The sequence below is a fragment of the Somniosus microcephalus genome, chromosome 23, assembly GCF_052327205.1.
Source record: "Somniosus microcephalus isolate GS21.2 chromosome 23, FLI_Smic_1.0, whole genome shotgun sequence".
Taxonomy (NCBI): Eukaryota; Metazoa; Chordata; class Chondrichthyes; order Squaliformes; family Somniosidae; genus Somniosus; species Somniosus microcephalus.
Window position 1 is genome coordinate 18590847 of NC_141009.1, and position 18214 is coordinate 18609060.

An 18214-nucleotide genomic window follows, 5' to 3' on the forward strand; every position below is an offset into this window, starting at 1 on the left:
CTAGAAAGAGGTTTTTATTATCAATGCAAGAATGATTTATTTATTAAGACAGACAAGATTTTTCCTTCATAAAAGTTATTTTAATTTTACTGATTAAATTTTGCAAATTTTCTACTAAAATACACTGGGCAAAATCTTGTCATTTCTAATGTGCACCTTGCATTTGTCAGGATTGGTTCATTTTGCAGCAATCTTGTCTCGAAGGTTGTAGATCCAAGATTTGAGTACCTAATCTATGCTGCTACTCCAATGCAGTGCTGAGGGTGTGATACATTGTCCTTTGGACGAGATGTTAAACCAAGGACCCATAGTCCTGTTTCAATGGTTCTGGTGGATGTTAAAGATCCCACGACACTATTCAAAGAAAAGCAGGGAGTTCTTGCCAACATTCCTCCCGTCATCAAAAAACAGACTAAGTAATCAATGATCACACTGCTGTATGTGGGATCTTGCTGTCTACAAAATAACTGCCACATTTGCCTACACAACAGTCACTGTATGTCAAAAGTAGTTCCTTTCATTTATACAGAGAGAAGCTTGGTATGGTCCCTCCTGGCACCATTAAACATGTTTAGTTTTGGTTCATGATATGGGGGGAGAAATTCAGCATTGCTGCACCCATTTTGGAAGTCCATATAAATAATATCCATAGACATTCCCCTATCTACCTTAGGGACCTGCTTAAAAAATTAAACTAGATTAGTCAGACATGACTTACCCTTAACAAAGCCATGCTGGCTCTCTCTGATCAGCTCATATTTGCTCAAGAGCTCAGTCACTCTATCCCTAATGACACATTCTATTAGCTTCCTCACAACTGACGTTAAACTGACAGGCCTAGAGTTACCTGCTTTCTCTCTCCCACCCATCTTAATTAATGGAGTGACATTAGCAGATTTCCAATTTAATGGTACAATTATTGAATCAAGAGACCTTTGAAAGACTATGACTAATGCTTCTGCAATTTCCTCACCTACTTATTTTAATACCCTGGGGTGGAAACCATCAGGTCCTAGAGATTTATCTATCCTAAATCCCATTATTTTCTCCATTACCATTCTTTTTACTTATATTGAATTCAATAAGTTCCTCCCCTTGATTTATTTCTAGTTTCCCTTCTATCACTGGTATTTTATCCTCACTTCCTCTATTGTGAAAAAGGATACAAAATACTCATTTAATAAATCTGCCATTACCTTCTTGTCTAAACAGGTGCCTTGCATACATGAACTGGGGTCCTAATGCTGGTTGTAGCACCCCAATCAAAATTGGTCAGTAAGTGGGTGGGGTTTTCGCCACTCTTGCTCCACCCAATTGTTCCTGGCTTTCAGTGGCCTCACCAGTGCTCCTTAAAGGGACCACTCAAAAAAGGCGAGTAAACTTTTCAATAGTTTCATTTCAGTGGAGCCAGAAAAGGCAGAGGTGATTTGCACTATTGCCGATGTTGAATTTCACTTCTCCTTATTTTCATCTGAAGTAAATAAAATTGGCTGGGTACTGGTATCTACAATAGTGGGATTGCAATAGTTGAGTCTGGAGGTGACCAAGGCATGGATAAGGGCTTCAGTGGTAAATGGATTTAGGTAGGGGCAGATACAGGCAATATTACAAAGGTAGATTTTCCTCCGTTGTCCAACTCAGTGGGATTTCCCTCGCTTAGTTCCACTCTTACCTATCCGATCATAGCCAAAGCATCTCCAGCAATGACTTCTCTTCCTGCCCCGCACCATTATCTCCACAGTCCCTCAATAATGTTTCCTTGGCCCTCTCCTCATCTACATGCTGCCACTTGGCAACATCATCCACAGATACGACATCAGCTTCCACGTGTATGCTGACAACAACCATCTTTACCTCTCCACCAACTCTCGATCACTGCCTCTAGAGCCGTCCCACTGTTTGTTCAATATCCGGTTGTAGATGAGCTGCATTTTCCTCCGGTGAAACACTGGGAAGACTGAAGCCACCTACTTCGGCCTCTGCTGCAAACACCGTACTCTAGCCAACAATTCCATCCCCCTCCACAGCCATTGACTCAGGCTGATCCAGACGGTTCGCAATCTTGGTTTCCTATCTGACCCTGTGCTGAGCTTCTGACACCATAACCTGTCTGTCATAAAGACTGCCTACTTCCACCTCTAGCATCACCCAGCTCCATTCCTGCCTCAGCCCATCTGCCATGTCTTTGTCACCTCCAAACTCGACTATTCGCACGCTTTCCTGGCCGGCCTCCCATGCTCCTCCCTCTGTAAACTTTAGTTTATCCAAAACTCCCCCATTCATATCTTATCCTGCACCATGGTCCCGCTCACCTATACCTATCACCCCTGTCCTTGTTAACCTATATTGGCTCCCGGTCCCCCAAAGGCCTCCAATTTAAAGTCCTCATCCTTGTATTTAAATCCTTTCATGGCCTCATCCCTCTAGCCCTACAACCCTCCATCTCCATTTTCCTAACTCCAACTCCCTCTACTTTTTAAGGCCCTCTTTAAAAGCCACATCTTTGATCAATCTTTTGGTCACCCCTTCTAAAATCTCAACATTAATATTCAGCTTATTACGCTTCTGTAAAGTGCCTTGGGACATTTTTCTATATAAAAGTGCTATATAAATGGAAGTAATTGCTGCTGTTGTCAACTTTGATGCAAACAGCATGGGTTTAAAAACTAAGCTCAGGGTTGAGCAGAACACCAAGGTTGCAAACAGTCTGGTTCAGTCCGATACAGTAGCCAGGGAGGGGGCTGGAGTAGGTGACAAGCTTACAGCATTTGTGCCAGGGGCTAAAGAGAATGGCTTCAGTCATCCCAATGTTCACCTGGAGAAAATTACAGCTCATCCAAGACTGGATGTCAGACAAGCAATCTGGTAGCACAGGCGCTGCGGAAGAGTTGAGAAATGGTGGAAGGATAGAGCAGGGTGTCATCAGTGTACACGTAGAAGCTGACCTTATGTTTGTGGGAGCAACACTTGGACAAGTAAAACATGGGTGTCAACAATGGATCTTTAGGGGACTCAACAATTACACGTGTACAAGTTATCAATTTGTGAAACACTGTGTGGACTGACTGTAAACCGAGTCAGATTTGTAAATATACATTAATTTAAAATAATAGAATAATGTTCTTTTTGAATACTTTTTTTTGTCACAGAGCTCAATGTAGAGAAATGCTGTAACAATAACAATTTTTCCATCAGGATACTGGCCCAGTACTTTTATTTTAGATAACCTACTAACTAAAATATATTTTCACTGGCGTCAAAATATCAAAGTGTGATCACAAGGCTGGAGCACAACATAATTTTGTTCACTTTTGATTTTACGTTGTAAATCCTCTGGTAAGGAAAATGTTTTCTCTTTAAAAGGAGCTCCTATGCAATGAGTTCATTTCTAAACGGCCTGCAGTTATGCAGTCTTCCACTGTGCATTGTGCTACTTCAGGTAATCAGATAGCTGTTAATTAATGAAAATGTCAGGTGAATCCCTCATCTTGGGTCATCATTATCTATTCAGAAACTGTATCCCAATATCATTAACAGTATCCAGTGCTACTTCCAGCTCAATTAACTTAATGTTATGCAAATGAATGCTCTCATCATCAGCTTAACCCACAATGTTAATAGCATAATTGGGCCCTCAAATGGGGCAATTAGACAAGGCTCCTTCCATTAGTCTTACAAGGCTAATTATTGTTAATAGAAGACAGGGACTACATCCCAAGGCTACAATAGAGAGGGGCAGCTGTCTGAAGAATACACACTAAACACACATAATGTGTGATTATTAATTCTGCAGTACAGTGTGGGACTTTTAAAAAAGCATAACTTTAAATGCAGTACCCTCTAATATAATATGCCAGATTTTTTATTTTTAGCTCAGGGACGCATTTAGTTTTCATAAAGGTTATTTTTAATTCCAGAATTCTTCCCATGTTCCAGAAGTGTGTACTCCCACAACTTTGAATGTTTTGGTCCACACTTTACAACCATATGTACAATTACCATCCACTTTGATTTTTTTTTGGCAGCCTGTACTTGTGAACTCCACCCATTCTCAGAAGTTTCCTGGAGCATCCACATTCATTCACGTAGTTGCAAACTTCCTGCACTGATATGTCTTCATAATAATAATCAGGGCCCAAGTTGGCTTAAGTCAAAAGCAGATTTAATTAAATGTGATTCTGGTATTTTTACGTGTGTTTGAGGGATCACATTCCAGGTGCGACTAGTGCTCTGAAAATAAATGTTGCGCAGTTTAATCAATGCCTGGTATTGCAACAGTTTTCCCATTTTACTTTCATATTCAGATTTAGTACAATTTGCTATTGTCTGCTTCAGGTCGAGTTAAAAAAAAAATCAAAATTCATTTTTGCACTGCTCATCATTTTTCCTCTAGAAAAGAGAAGACTGAGGGGTGACCTGCTAGAGGTCTTTAAGATTATGGAAGGGTAGACGTAGAGAAAATGTTTTCACTTGTGGGGAGTCCAAAACTAGGGGCCATAAATATAAGATAGTTACTAATAAATCCAATAAGGAATTCTGGAGGAACTTCTTTACCCAGAGAGTAGTAAGAATGTTGAACTCACTACCACAGGGAGTGGTTGAGGCGAATAGCATAGATGCATTTAAGAGGATGCGAGATAAACGCAAGAGGGATAAAGGAATAGAAGGTTATGCTGATAGGGTTAGATGAAGAGCGGTGGGAGGAGGCTCGTGTGGAGCATAAACGTCGACACAGGCCAGTTGGGCTTAAAGTCCTGTTTCTGTGCTGTAAATTCTACGTGATTCTATGTAAAACAACCAGTTCAGAGATAAATTTTGCATGAATCGTTTGATGTTGTAAAGATCTATATTTTTCAGTACAAATTAATGTTTCCTCAACGTGCAATTCCACATGTTACGCATCAAAATTGGCTCGGCGGGTCATTCAATTAGATAACAACAATAAAATATTTATATTGGCCTGGATTTTGCAGTGATAATGACAATGAAACTGTCATCGTTCGCCGTCATTACTTCTCCGAAAATGACAGCAACTTCTGGAATTAGCGCATTCACAGATAAACGTGGCAATCCAGTCCCTGCTCCTCTGCAAGTTGCGCTGTGTAACTCCCCAGAGCCAGCAATCAAGAAATGGACTTCCAAAAGACGTTTGAAAAAGTGCCACATAAAAGGCTTACCAGCAAAGTTGAAGCCCAGCGAATAAAAGGGACAGTGGTAGCATGGATACGAAATTGGCTAAGTGACAGGAAACTAGAGAGTAGTGGTGAACGGTTGTTTTTCAGACTGGAGAAAGGTGCACAGTGGTGTTCCCCAGGGGTCAGTACTAGGACCACTGCTTTCCTTAATGGCCCAGAAATTCGGGTCTCCACAGGTGAGTACGCACGGGGTACTCACCCGTAGGCCCAATGGAAGTGCCGGTTTTCTGCATGCACTGTGCATGCGCGGAAAACCGGCACTTCCGTTCCTCTGAACGAAGGGGTTCAGAGGTCGAATGCGTGCGCAGGAGGGGCTGTGCGTGCGCATCGAACTTCGTTTTTTTTTACTGGTTTTCCCGGGAGGGTAAGTCTCCAGAAGTTAGAAATGTAAAAAGCAGGCATAAGGCCTGCTTTTTACAAGGTAAGTGGTGAATTAATTAAAATTAAAACATTTTTTCCACAGGTTTATTATTTTTAAATGCTTTAAAGCAAGGTAAGTTTATTTTTAGCCCCGTTAGAAAATAAAATTATTTTTTTCAAAAATTTAACTTATTGTTTAAAAGTTATTTCATGTAATATATAGTTTATTTAAAAATTGTGTTCTTAAAAAATTTATTTTAAGATTTAGTGCTGTTTTAGGGCCGTAGTATTTATAAGTCTTGACAGCACTTCCTGTCAGACTTATGAATGGAGCATTCCCTGCTCCGATTGGCTCCCCATGGCCCACGTGATCCCAGGGGACGCATCGAACTAACTGCACCCCTGGGATGTGCAAGCACTGCGCGCCGGCAGCTGGACCAGGCCCCGGATCGGAATTGCACAGGGGCCCACAGCTCAACGGCCAGCGCACAAGGTAAGTGCAGATCGGGGGCTTGCACCCGCGGGAAGCCTCCGACCCGAATTTCTGGGCCAATATATATTAATGACTTGGACTTGGGTGTACAGGGCACAATTTCAAAATCTGCAGATGACACAAAACTTGGAAGTATGGTGAACAGTGAGGAGGATAGGGATAGACTTCAAGAGGACACAGGCAGGCTGGTGGAATAGACGGACACGTGGCAGATGAAATTTAATGCAGAAAAGTGCAAAGTGATATATTTTGGTGGGAAGAACGAGGAGAGGCAATGTAAACTAAAGGGTACAATCCTAAAGGGGATGCATGAACAGAGAGACCTGGGGGTATATGTGCACAAATTGTTGAAGGTGGCAGGACAGGTTGAGAAAGCGGTTAAAAAAGCATACGGGATCCTGGGCTTCTTAAATAGAGGAAGAGAGTACAAAAGCAAGGAAGTTATGATGAACTTTTATAAAACAATGGTCCAACTTCAACTGGAGTATTGTGTCCAATTCTGGGCACCTCATTTTAGGAAGGATGTGAAGGCCTTAGAGAGGGTGCAGAAAAGATTTACAAAAATGGTTCCAGGGATGAGGGACTTCAGTTACGTGGATAGACTGGAGAAGCTGGGATTGTTCTCCTTAGAGCAGGGAAGGTTGAGAGGAGATTTGATAGAGGTGTTCAAAATCATGAGGGGTCTAGACAGAGTAGAGAAAAACTGTTCGCATTGGCAGAGGGGTCGAGAAACAGAGGACACAGATTAAAGGTGATTGGCCGAAGAACCAAAAGCAACATGAGGAAAAACTTTTTTATGCAGCGAGTGGTTAGGATCTGGAATGCACTGCCTGAGAGGGTGGTGGAGGCAGATTCAATCATGGCTTTCAAAAGGGAATTGGATAAGTACCTGAAGGAAAAAAAATTGCAGGGCTACAGGGAGAGGGCGGGGGAGTGGGACTAGCTGAAGTGCGCTTGCAGTGAGCTGGCATGGACTTGACGGGCCGAGTGGCCTCCTTCTGTGCTGTAACCATTCTATGATTCTAATTCATATCACAGTTCCTGGTGAAAACTTCTCCTATTACGCTGGAATATCACTGTTAACACCCCCACAATGAAAAACTTAAGCCTTGTTGAAAGAGGTATAACTAGGTTTTTAAAGGCGTATTGATTGCTGAACAACCATTCTAGCCCTAAAAAACTATGTTTGTGGAATGTTACATTTTTCCATTACTATGATAAAAATTAGATGGTTTTTAATATAATTTTTTTTAAAGTTTGTTTGTGATATTTCAGCTTCTAGCTTAATCTTGTGTATGTCCCAATCTTTATTTCACTCTCTAAAATTTATAAAATGAAAATTATAATCTGTGCATTTTATTTCCTGGTTTGCTGTCTGTGTGAATTCTTCAATGTGATTGGCTGCTTAGCCTGCTTGATGACATCACTGTTGCTGGACTCTGGAGATTCACTTGATTTGGCGGCAGATTCAAACAAAGGTTGGGAGAGCTGAAATTCACGCCACAGAGATTGCTAGATCTTTGTGGACAGCTTTCTTCAAGGTCAGCGTGAGTGCCATCGCTTCGACGCTGACTGCAAATTCCAGGCCATTAACTTCTGCCTTACATAAAACTGGGTCTGAAGTGGTGACGGATGTAGCAGAAAGTGAGCCCATCATGCCACAAAGTAGTCATGATGGAGATTTCCACATTTTGCCAGCCTTCTCACTGCTTCTTGCACTGCCATGGAAGGGCTTTGATCATGGCCCTGGCAATCCCTGTGAGAAAACCAAGACAAATTGCCAGATCAGGAGTCATGAAGGAGGTGGCAGCAGACCTGTAGGTGGGTGGCAGAAATGACAACTGGAAAAAATACTTTAAATATGGAGCTAAAGCTCAAATGATAAAAATCAGGATTTGCCACTCGAAGTGAAGAAAGCGGGATACCTTCAAAACAGTCCTGAGTTCGGAAAATATGAGAAGTCACACTCGGGGTCGGTATTCTAAAATAATACCTAATAGGATTGTGTATGACGCAATTAAAAACATCTTGAACTTTTTTTTTAAGGCATGTACAATAAATTTCAAGGGGACAAGTGGAGAAATAATAGGCCAGGGATTTTTATACGATAAGATGGCAAGATTGTCCATTCAGAGAGCAAGCTTATAACCTTGCGATCTCTGTCTGGCTTGAGTCAGCTAAAGGCAGGAGCCGTTTTACCAACAACCACGTCCATTTAAACTGACCTCTGTTACGCCAAGATTTTCTCTCAGTTACAATTATTTAATCTTTGCTGCAACATACCATTTCTTGAAGATTGCTGCTATAATTAAACAGTGACTTCATGCACAGTGACTTCATGCTCCCCTGCATAAATCAACTGTACTTCTCAAACTTTAAAAAATACAAAACAGACTCGTAGAAGCAGTAAACATGTAATATAAACAAGGTGGACAATGGCCATCAAGGAAAAAAAGCCACTAGTGAGTTGAGCCTACAGGAGTCACTCATCATTTAGGGTAATCAATTATGTGACCATTTGGTTTATTATTCAAAACCACCAAATACCACTGTGCATGTATGATGGGATCTTGCAATGAACCCTAGAATGACAGGATTCAAAAACAGAGGGCGCATGCCTTACGTGGGAGTTTTGATTACGTTTACCAATTATTTGTGACAGAGTGCAAGTATATTTCAATTGGTGTCACGGGTATTCAGTACATTAAAATAAAATACTGCTTTAAGTTTCTCACCGGAGTTATTTATATTCTTTGCACCCCCCACACACAGATTTGACTTCCTTTCTCTTTCCTCACAGTCCTATATATCTGCTCAATACCATGCTCCTTTCATCAGAGTGGAGCGTAGCATAGACTTCTCCACTGACTTCTCCACAGCCACCACCAGTGCCAGTGTGATCAGCTGACTCTCTGATCCACTTCTGTCATGTGCTTGCTGGGAGCAGGCCTCAAAACTGCCAAGATCAAATGAGTTGAAGCTGGGTGTTCAAACGCACTGCTGTATCTCGATTTAACATGAACTTCTTCTAAAAGTGTTTTCTGGTAAAGGATGTACAACTTACTTAATAAAACTACTCCATTTTGTACAATAAAACCTATATAAAAAAAACTGGGAAGGATTGTAGTGCCTGAAACCAAAATCTCACTACTCAAAGTCACTAAAAGGATTTTTAAAATCAGAATGATAAAATTACGTGTAACCTAGTAACAAAATGAAGTCTTTGAACATAATTGGTAGGGTGAGATCATTGTCAACAATGAATTGTATAAAATAAATGGAGCTTTTTTTTTTACAGTCGCATAGGCCTTGATATTAACCCTCCTACAACGGGCGGGAGAGGGGTTAAAATGCGAAATCTGCGTAACCCGACCCCAGCACGCTGCCATTTTTACGGCGGCGGATATCAGGGTGTCAGCGTGTCTCGCCGTGGAGAGGCGGGATGCTTATTAAAATATTTAAATCAGGCTCCCACAGTACAATTGGAGCCCGATTTGAAATTGACCAGTGCTGCATGGGTTTCCTGGGGGGCAGTGAAATGGAGGCGGGAGCTGCCGACTCCCCAAGGTAAGTTGCTTTTCTAACACTCCTTGTGGGCCAGGAGGAGCAGGAGTGGTCTCTCCAGGAAGCCTTTAGCCTCCCCCCCACCCCTCCAGACCGTGGGCTTCCTCCCCCCAGGCTTCCCGATGGCGAAGGGTTTCGACCTGAAAGGTTGACTCTATTTCTCTCTCCATGGATGTTACCTGGCCTGCTGAGTTTTTCCAGCATTTTCTGTTGTTATTTCGGATTTCCAGCATCCGCAGTATTTTGCTATCGGACTACTTTCAAAGTGCAGTCACAGTTTTCATATAGGCAAATGTGGCAGCCAATTTGTGCACAAGGTCCCACAAACAGAAAACGAGTGAATGAATGAATGATCAGATCATCTGTTTTTGGGGGTGCTGGTTGAGGGAAAAATAACGACACAGGAAGGGTGCCCTGCTTTTTCTTGGTTTGTGCTACAGGATCTTGTACATCCACCGTTTTTTAAAATTCGTTCCTGGGATGTGGGCGTCGCTGGCAAGGCCAGCATTTATTGCCCATCTCTAGTTACCCTCGAGAAGGTGGTGGTGAGCCGCCTTCTTGAACGGCTGCAGTCCGTGTGGTGAAGGTACTCCCACAGTGCTGTTAGGGGGGGGAAGTTCCAGGATTTTGACCCAGCGACGATGAAGGATCGGTCGATATATTTCCTGAGCAGGCAGACAGGGCCTCGGTTTAACATCTCATCGGAAAGATGGCACCTTTGACAATAAAGCACTCCCTCAGTACTGCACAGCCTAGATTATGTACTTGAACCCACAATCATCTGACTCAGCAAGAGTGTTACCAACTGCACCAAGCTGCTACCCTGCTGCTGTTTCCTCTTACGAAACTTTTAGAATGAAAATTCACCTCACGTTTATCTCTTAATATAAATGGCTTTTTAAATTCCATTTTCCTATTAAAATAACTTCATTAAAATAATGCACACATTGACTCAAATGTGCTAAAAAAATAGCTCAGAGGAACTTCAACCCCAAGAGAGGAAGCCAAGAAACAGGCCCAGCTAGAATTGCACATTTGATGAAATTTTGCTTTGGACAAAGTCAGTGATGTTTGTACGGTGAATATAATTGGAAAACACACGGAAAAGGTGGTGAATTTACATGAAATGCTTATTTGAAATTCCAGAATCCCCCATCTCTAATGGACACAATTTCACAACCAAGTTCGTGGCTTGTTCGGTTTTCTATTTCACCGTGGAAGCAGCACAATAATCCTCTAAAATCACACCTTATGAAAGTGCTTTCTCTGTACACAGAACTAAAGAGTGATGAATATTCCACTGCATGCCCAACAAACTTTTTGTAAATGGCAAGGATAGAGGACAGGTACAGCTGTATTAGTACAATTAATGAGGAGTAAGATAGGGCTGTAGCATGCAGAGCGACACCTACCACTTGAAATGGCTAAAGACTGAGTAGTTGGTAATGTGGTTATTAACCTTGCTGGCCCCAAGATTGTGCTGGAGATTTCAACTCCATTTTCCCATTGAACCTTCTATTAATCTGCTGTGTGTTCTCAGTAATCCATATGGGGATCAGCACTGGAGAATACTGAAGTCTGTGCAAACACAACACACTGATGAATTCACTTACCTGTGCTCAAGCAGTCAAAAGTCTATTGCTGAATTTCCCTGGACAGAGCTCGAATTTAGTCCAAGTTGACCAGTAAAATGGTAGCCATAGATTTTCCAGTCTTACTGGTCAGCAGACTACCTATTAGCAATGTTTTGTTAGTTCAGCTTTAATTCGGTCATTTTAGTTTTGCTTCGATGGAAATACATGCATTCATGATAGTTATGGCATAAGGCAGTACAGAAAATAATAATTCAACCCTGTGCAGGGAAATTAGATTACATTTCCGGTGCCTCTCCCTTTCCCAGTACTAGCCTCATTAAGAGTCACTTGTTTAGAGAAACAGATGATATCTGTAAAAAGTCTCCCCGGCCGACATTATTTTAGAAAAAAAATGAACAACATTTTACTTGTTGGGGTATCAGTGAGTTTATTCAGTGAGCAGTTGAGCTATACTGACCAGGTTCACTTCCTGGACTGTGCGGAGTTATCTGATCTCAGCCAAGGCAGCAGAAGGGACACTACAATTGGCCTCAGAGTCTCTGAGTTAGGGAGGGGGAAATAGTTAGGGTTCCTACTTCCCATTATTATCCAGTGTGACCCCCTCATTTGTGGCTGGCAGGTAAGGACAGGATCAGACTTAGCGCCACTTCCCTCTGCTGTTGAGTAGCCTGTTGATACTCAACGTTACTTGTCAAACCATACTCCAACACAGAGGCTGCGTCTTCATGGAGTCAGCGCCCATCCTGGTACAGCTCCGTTCATTAAATGGGAACTAGCACATCAGGCCAGCGTAGAGACTGATCGGGAAGCATATCAAGAAGCTTCCCAGCCCTGGAGGATTAGAAAGTGTTCAACAATGGAAAATTCAGTAATTGCCTTCTCTTGCCCTAAATGCTGTTGGGACACATCCAAAACTTTAAAATTCAATACCAGTCAAATGCATCTTAGTACCAGTACTAAAGTTCACAATCTTGGAATTCCCTAATAAGCATCTGGAATCGGAAAGCTTCTCCGTTCTGCATATGATTTTACCAATCCACTAGGCTAACCCCTGTCATGATGTGTGTGTATACAATGTAAGTATGAGACAGAGAGAGAATGAGAAAGAGGAGAAAGAGAATGAATGAAAGAGAGAGAGAGAGAGAGAGAGAGAAAGAAGGGAAAAAAAACCTCAAATATAAAGCCATGCTCTACTAGGTGACTGCCACCATGGAGGCCTCACCCTAGCTTTTTTTTTAAAAAAAAGCTTTAATTCCTCTGCCTCTGGTTTGCTTTGTCTTCTTTCTATCTCTCTCCCTCATTTCTTTTCCTCTCAGTCTACTTCGCTGCATATTTTCTTATTAACTGCTTACTCCATAGAAAGATCATTCTTCCAGATAGCACAAGGCAAAATCCCCTATGGTAGAAGCATTATCCTCAATACAGCAAAGCTAACAGAGGCCACCAAATGAAAAAAAAACCTGCTCAAGCCTAACTAATGTAAATGGACCACATTTCTCAATTCTGGCAGTATCTTGACAGGGTACTGCGAATTATCTAAAAACTCTAAAGAATGCCTACTGTGCACTGATGTGAAGTGATGGTGGCATATGGTCACGTGGGGGTAGATTTTCCTCTTCAGCACCAGGGCTTAAGAGCTTGGCAGGGTAGAAGCCCCAATTGCAAAATTGGGCACCAGTTACTCAAGATTTTCTTAAAACTAATTGCATCATTTTAAAGCTTCTGCCCCAGCAATCTCTTAAGCCCTGGTGCTGAAGGGGGTGGGGGGGAATCTACCCCTTTATGTGTAATGTCCTAATGTATTTTTGTGGCAGAATTTGATCAAATATTTGTTAAAAAAAGATGGCCCGGATTTTGCAGTAGAAGTAACAGTGAGGCTATAATAACAAGGAAAATATTGGACAGCAACTTCTGCCGTCCACACAGGCGCAGTTAAACACGGAAATCAGGAAGTTGCTATCAGAGTTGCCTTGCTCCTCCAAAAGTTTCGCTACATCAGTACCTTGCTGAGAGACTCGGCATTCACACACATGCAACGGCATGAAGTTGGGGTACATACCCACTAAACACCAGAAAAGGTTAGGGCTTGTCCTTTGAAATGTAAGTGAATATTTAGTGGCGTGGTAAGTCTTAATACTGCCAAACAACCTCTCTGGCACTGAAAATTTACTTTTACAAGTGTGGAGTCTCATTCCTTCAGATTTTAATTATTGTTGGAGATTTATTTTAAAAAGATAATTTTTTTTACTTTTTCTTTCTGTCTCTTTTATCTCTCTCTTAATCCCATCTTTCTCTCCCTCTTCCTATTTCACTTTCTGTACATGATTTTACATTGAATTAAATATTCTAATTTACACTTCTTGGTTTAGACTCTGCGGGCTGGATTTTATGAACCTCGGCGGGTCCGTGGCAGGCGATGTCGGTGGCGGGTCCTGACCCCGCTGCTGGCTCCATCCCGGCCTCTGAAATGAAATTCCCTTGATTGGGCCCGCCCAGTGCATTTCCCGGCAAATTAGAGGAAGCGGGCCAGGTGACATCATTTGATGACGTGTCATCAGCCAGTTTCCTTAAAGGGACCATGGCCAACTTTCTTTTGACATTTGTGCTGTCAGTGTTCTACAGCATTGAGGTACTGCAAACACTGACAATGACTGCACAGAGGTGCAGGGCCGCACCCAGGCTCTCCCGTGACTCCCTCCATATGCGTATGGAGAGAGTCACAGCACACAGGAAGGTCCTCTTCCCTTCCCATGGGCGGAAGAGACCTCCCTAGGAGAACAACACAGCCTGGTTGCACATTGCAGAGAAGGACAGAAGCAGGGATGTGGTCAGGAGGACCTGGGTGCAGTGCTGCAAACGTTTCAATGATCTCAGTAGATCACAAAACGTTAGTACAAAGCCACACTCAATCTCATCCTGCTGTGCCTCTCATCACATCCCCATTACTCTGCCTTCCCTACCCTATTCCTGCACATCCTTACTCACATCAACATACCTTGCACCTGCACCCATCCCCCTCTATCTACATTATCACATCCCCATCTCACTAATCACCCCTCACACTCACCCTCATCGTAGTACAATCATACCAACTAACAACACACAAGGGTAGGCACTTGGGTGTTTTATGCAATGTTCATATAAAGTTTCTGTTAAATGTGGTGTCAAACATTGAAACCTTTGCATTCTTGGACAGATCTGTGTGCACCTTTGGAAGTGGCTTAGTGAGGTGCAGTGAATGGTAAGACATAACGGTACCCCCCACAATGGTCATGTGTGTGAAAGGAATGGCCTGGGCATTTTAGGGATGCTTTATGGTGTTGATGTGGGGTGGTGCCAACCTGGCGCATCATGTGGCAGCCAGGGTATACAGCATCAAGTGAAGTAAATCTGGCTATGGTGAGGCCATCCCTGGCTTCCCGGGCAGCAATGTGGTCAGGTGCTGATGCCCTCTGTCCTGTACAGCATCAGTTGATTGCGGAGAAGGTTGGTGCTGCTGGTGTGCGTGGTGCTGATTGTGGTGGGATTCTGAGGACCAAGGTGAGATAGTTTCAAGGGCGTTGATGCTGATGTAATAGATGGCAGGTGAACTTGAGATGACAGAAGCGATCTGTCAATGGTGAGAGAGGTTGTTCCAATGAGGTGACACTGGATGGAGAGTTTACTCCAAACATTTGCAACCTGCATAAAGCTCAACCTGTCTTCCAAATGCAGTAAGCAACAGCTTATGAGCTTGGAAAGTGAACAGCTGTGAGATGGGAGCTTTTATAGCACATTTACAGCTGTCAAGTAATGAAATGATTCCATGGTCATACAACTCCCGACCTGCTTACCTGACGTGATCCCCGAGCAACATGGACCCCGTGGGCAACCTCGTAAAATGTAACGGTGAGCTCAAAATACTTCTTAATGGGCTGTTAAAAAGGTCATAATGACCTAAATTGCCTCCCCCGCCGCTGTGTGTCAGGTCTGTTCAGCCCTGACATCTGGGAAAGGCGCGTGGCAGCGGGTTGCTGATCTGCTGTCAAAAAAACCAATTTCCCACCCAACCCACCACCGAACATGCCCGCGGAACCCCTGAAAAATTCCCCCCTGCGTGTCTCAGTAAGGATTCTCCAATCTGATTGGTTGAGGAAACACGTTGCTTGCCCTATTTATACAGGCCCAGATCACCTGTAGAGGGTGCCATGCTGTTTCGGCTCTCTAATTACCTCAAATCGCGGTGTAATAGCCCACAGAAAGTCATAGGCAAGTATAAGTGTAACGAACGGCAAGCGCCATCCACTTGCCGCTGACCACAAAATCTGGGCCATTCTATTATTTACCAGTGATTCTATATAGATCACATAGTAAGGAGTGAGTTACATCATGTAGTATACATAGAAACATAGAAGATAGGAGCAGGAGTAGGCCATTCGGCCCTTCGAGCCTGCTCCGCAATTCAACGAGATCATGGCTGATCATCCAAACCCTAGCACCCGGTCCCTACACCGACAGCCATCCCACCCAAGCCCTATCCCCGTAACCCCACGTATTTAATCCCCCCTAACACTAAGGGTCAATTTTTTTAATCATGGCCAATCAACCTAACCCGCACACCTTTGGACTGTGGGAGGAAACTGGAGCACCCGGAGGAAACCCACGCAAACACGGGGAGAATGTGCAAACTCCACACAGACAGTCACCCGAGGCCAGATTTTGAACCCGGGTCCCTGGCGCTGTGAGGCAACAGTGCTAACCACTATGCCACCGTGCTGCCCTATATTAAAGTCAGAATCATATAACCCTGGTTACAATGTGCTGGTTACAATATTACTTACGCAAAGGTTTAAAATCTTACATTATAAAGACTTACCTATTTGCTATGAATCCTGCATCTTTTAGCATTTCAGCCTGTCCCACATCTTGAGGGAATCCATACATCACCCAGCCCAGAGTGGAACAGTCCCGTTTACTTAGCCGTTGAGACATGCACTTCAAGACCATAATATCTGGAACTATATCCAAAATAAACAGAATCGCACGGTTATTACATAATATGGCCATGGTTACATTTGATTTTCAATAAGATGAAAACTATAATTTTGCAAATTTTTCCATCCCACCTGCGTGTTTTTGCCTCAAGGTCTCTTCCCTAGATGCCACATTTGACAGAGTAGGTAATTGAATCAAAGATTTTTCCCAGTCTGATGCCAACTTCACACTCAGTATCCAGGTGATGGTTGACATGTACACAATGAACAGTACATTCTTCCTAGCCTGTTTATATTTCTGCATTCACATGATGCTCTCATTTAGGACTGATGATACATGCTCTATTTATGGCTAATAGATTCAGATATCACGAAGAGTAATTCTTAGTATAGCTCAACCTTTTAATTTCCTCCCATTGCTAATTCACCCCTCCATGCAATGTTGCAGATTACTGTGAAAATATTTTATTTCGTTTCTTGCATTACTTATATGTATTTTCTTTTCGCAACTCTTTTTCGCAATTCATGTTTTCATAATTATGCAATCTTTAGCATTCACTTCAATGCAATGTATTCACCATTTATTCATCATTCACAATACAAGAGGAATTAGAATAGCCTGTGAGGTTTAAAGGTAAAAGAATCTCAAGGATTATAGAAACGATTGATATTGAGGTTTATAGGCACATGATGAATGGAATCTCAAGAAGATCATGAATAGTCAGGTGCCAAATCTGTCCTTGAGGTTATTGTTGTCTCTTTTATGATTTATCCTTACAGGCCATTGTAATTTTAATCCATTTCTGCGGCCTACCAGTTTTTCCAATGGAATTTAGAGAGAGCAAATCTGTATTCAAGTGAATGTTTCCTTTTAAATTTATGATCAACCTATATGATCACATTCTATTCAAGCTCAATTTGTTGTGTTATATTTACCTATAAAACTAGTTGAATTATCATAGAATCATAGAAATTTACAGCACAGAAGGAGGCCATTCGGTCCATCATGTCTGCACCGGTCGAAAAAGAGCTATCCAGCCTAATCCCACTTTCCAGCTCTTGGTCCGTAGCCTTGCAGGTTACAGCACTTCAAGTGCATTATGTCTCATTTATAACCTCGTGTCTCAACTCAGTTAGTTAAAATAATGGAACATTTGTTTAAACAAGGGCCTAGAAATTGGATCTTTTACAGGTATAAAATGCACGCTTAAGGGTCCAATATGGCTGGTGGTGCGTGCAAGATCATTCCACGCCAGAAGTGTGCCCCCCCCCCCCTCCACTATATTAGATCGGACACCTCCACAGGCATTGTATCTAGATTTGCGGTTGTGTGCTGCATGCTGTATAACTTTGCGATAATAAAGGACAAGCCCTTACCACCACCTGGGCAGCAAGAAGTGCAGGAGGAGGAAGAACAGCATAAGCAGGAGGAGGAGATGAGCAGCATTGGCCACCAGTGCTCCTATCTGCCAGAGCTCTTAGAGAGCAATTCATCCGAGTGCGCTCCACATGAACCATCCCTCCCATCCCAAATACATCAACATTCCCGCAATCCTTATCATCACCATCCTTAACTACCGCCATCCGATTGCCTTCCTTCAGTTCAGCCTTATGGTTCCTGTCCTCACTTCACTACAAATACTAACAGCAACACTAAATCCAAAAAATATAATTAATCCAACATCTCAATTCTGTGTATAATATTTAACAGGAATAATTAAGCATCATTCTTGTGCAACCCCTGAGTGACTATCCTGTGCACTCTTTTGCTTATCCTAGTGCTCCTACAAAGTGTATCCCCAGTGGCTACAGCTTCCATTAAGGACACTTCAAATGGCTGTGGTGGGCGACCTCAAGCAGCTTGTGGGCCTTGTGGGCCTGGCTGCAGATTGCGGCATCTTAACATGGGCAGTCTGGCCCAGCTGGCTGTGTGGCACTTACAAGGGCACTGGGGGATTAGGTGGCAGGGAAGCTGGCATGCTGTCATCCTGAGAGAAGACAGCAGGTACCTCTCCCATGGAGCCAAGACCACTC

General features: G+C 42.8%; 1 protein-coding gene across 3 annotated transcripts in view; it reads right to left on the minus strand.

Moving 5' to 3' along the window:
• The window catches only part of ak8 (adenylate kinase 8), a 235233-nt gene that overhangs the window by 65587 nt on the left and 151432 nt on the right, over nt 1–18214 (minus strand). For all 3 annotated transcript variants that reach the window (XM_085965537.1, XM_085965535.1, XM_085965536.1), the window contains one exon: nt 16063–16204. In XM_085965537.1, coding sequence (XP_085821663.1) covers nt 16063–16204 — 142 coding nt within the window. The remainder of the gene's footprint in view (nt 1–16062; nt 16205–18214) is intronic.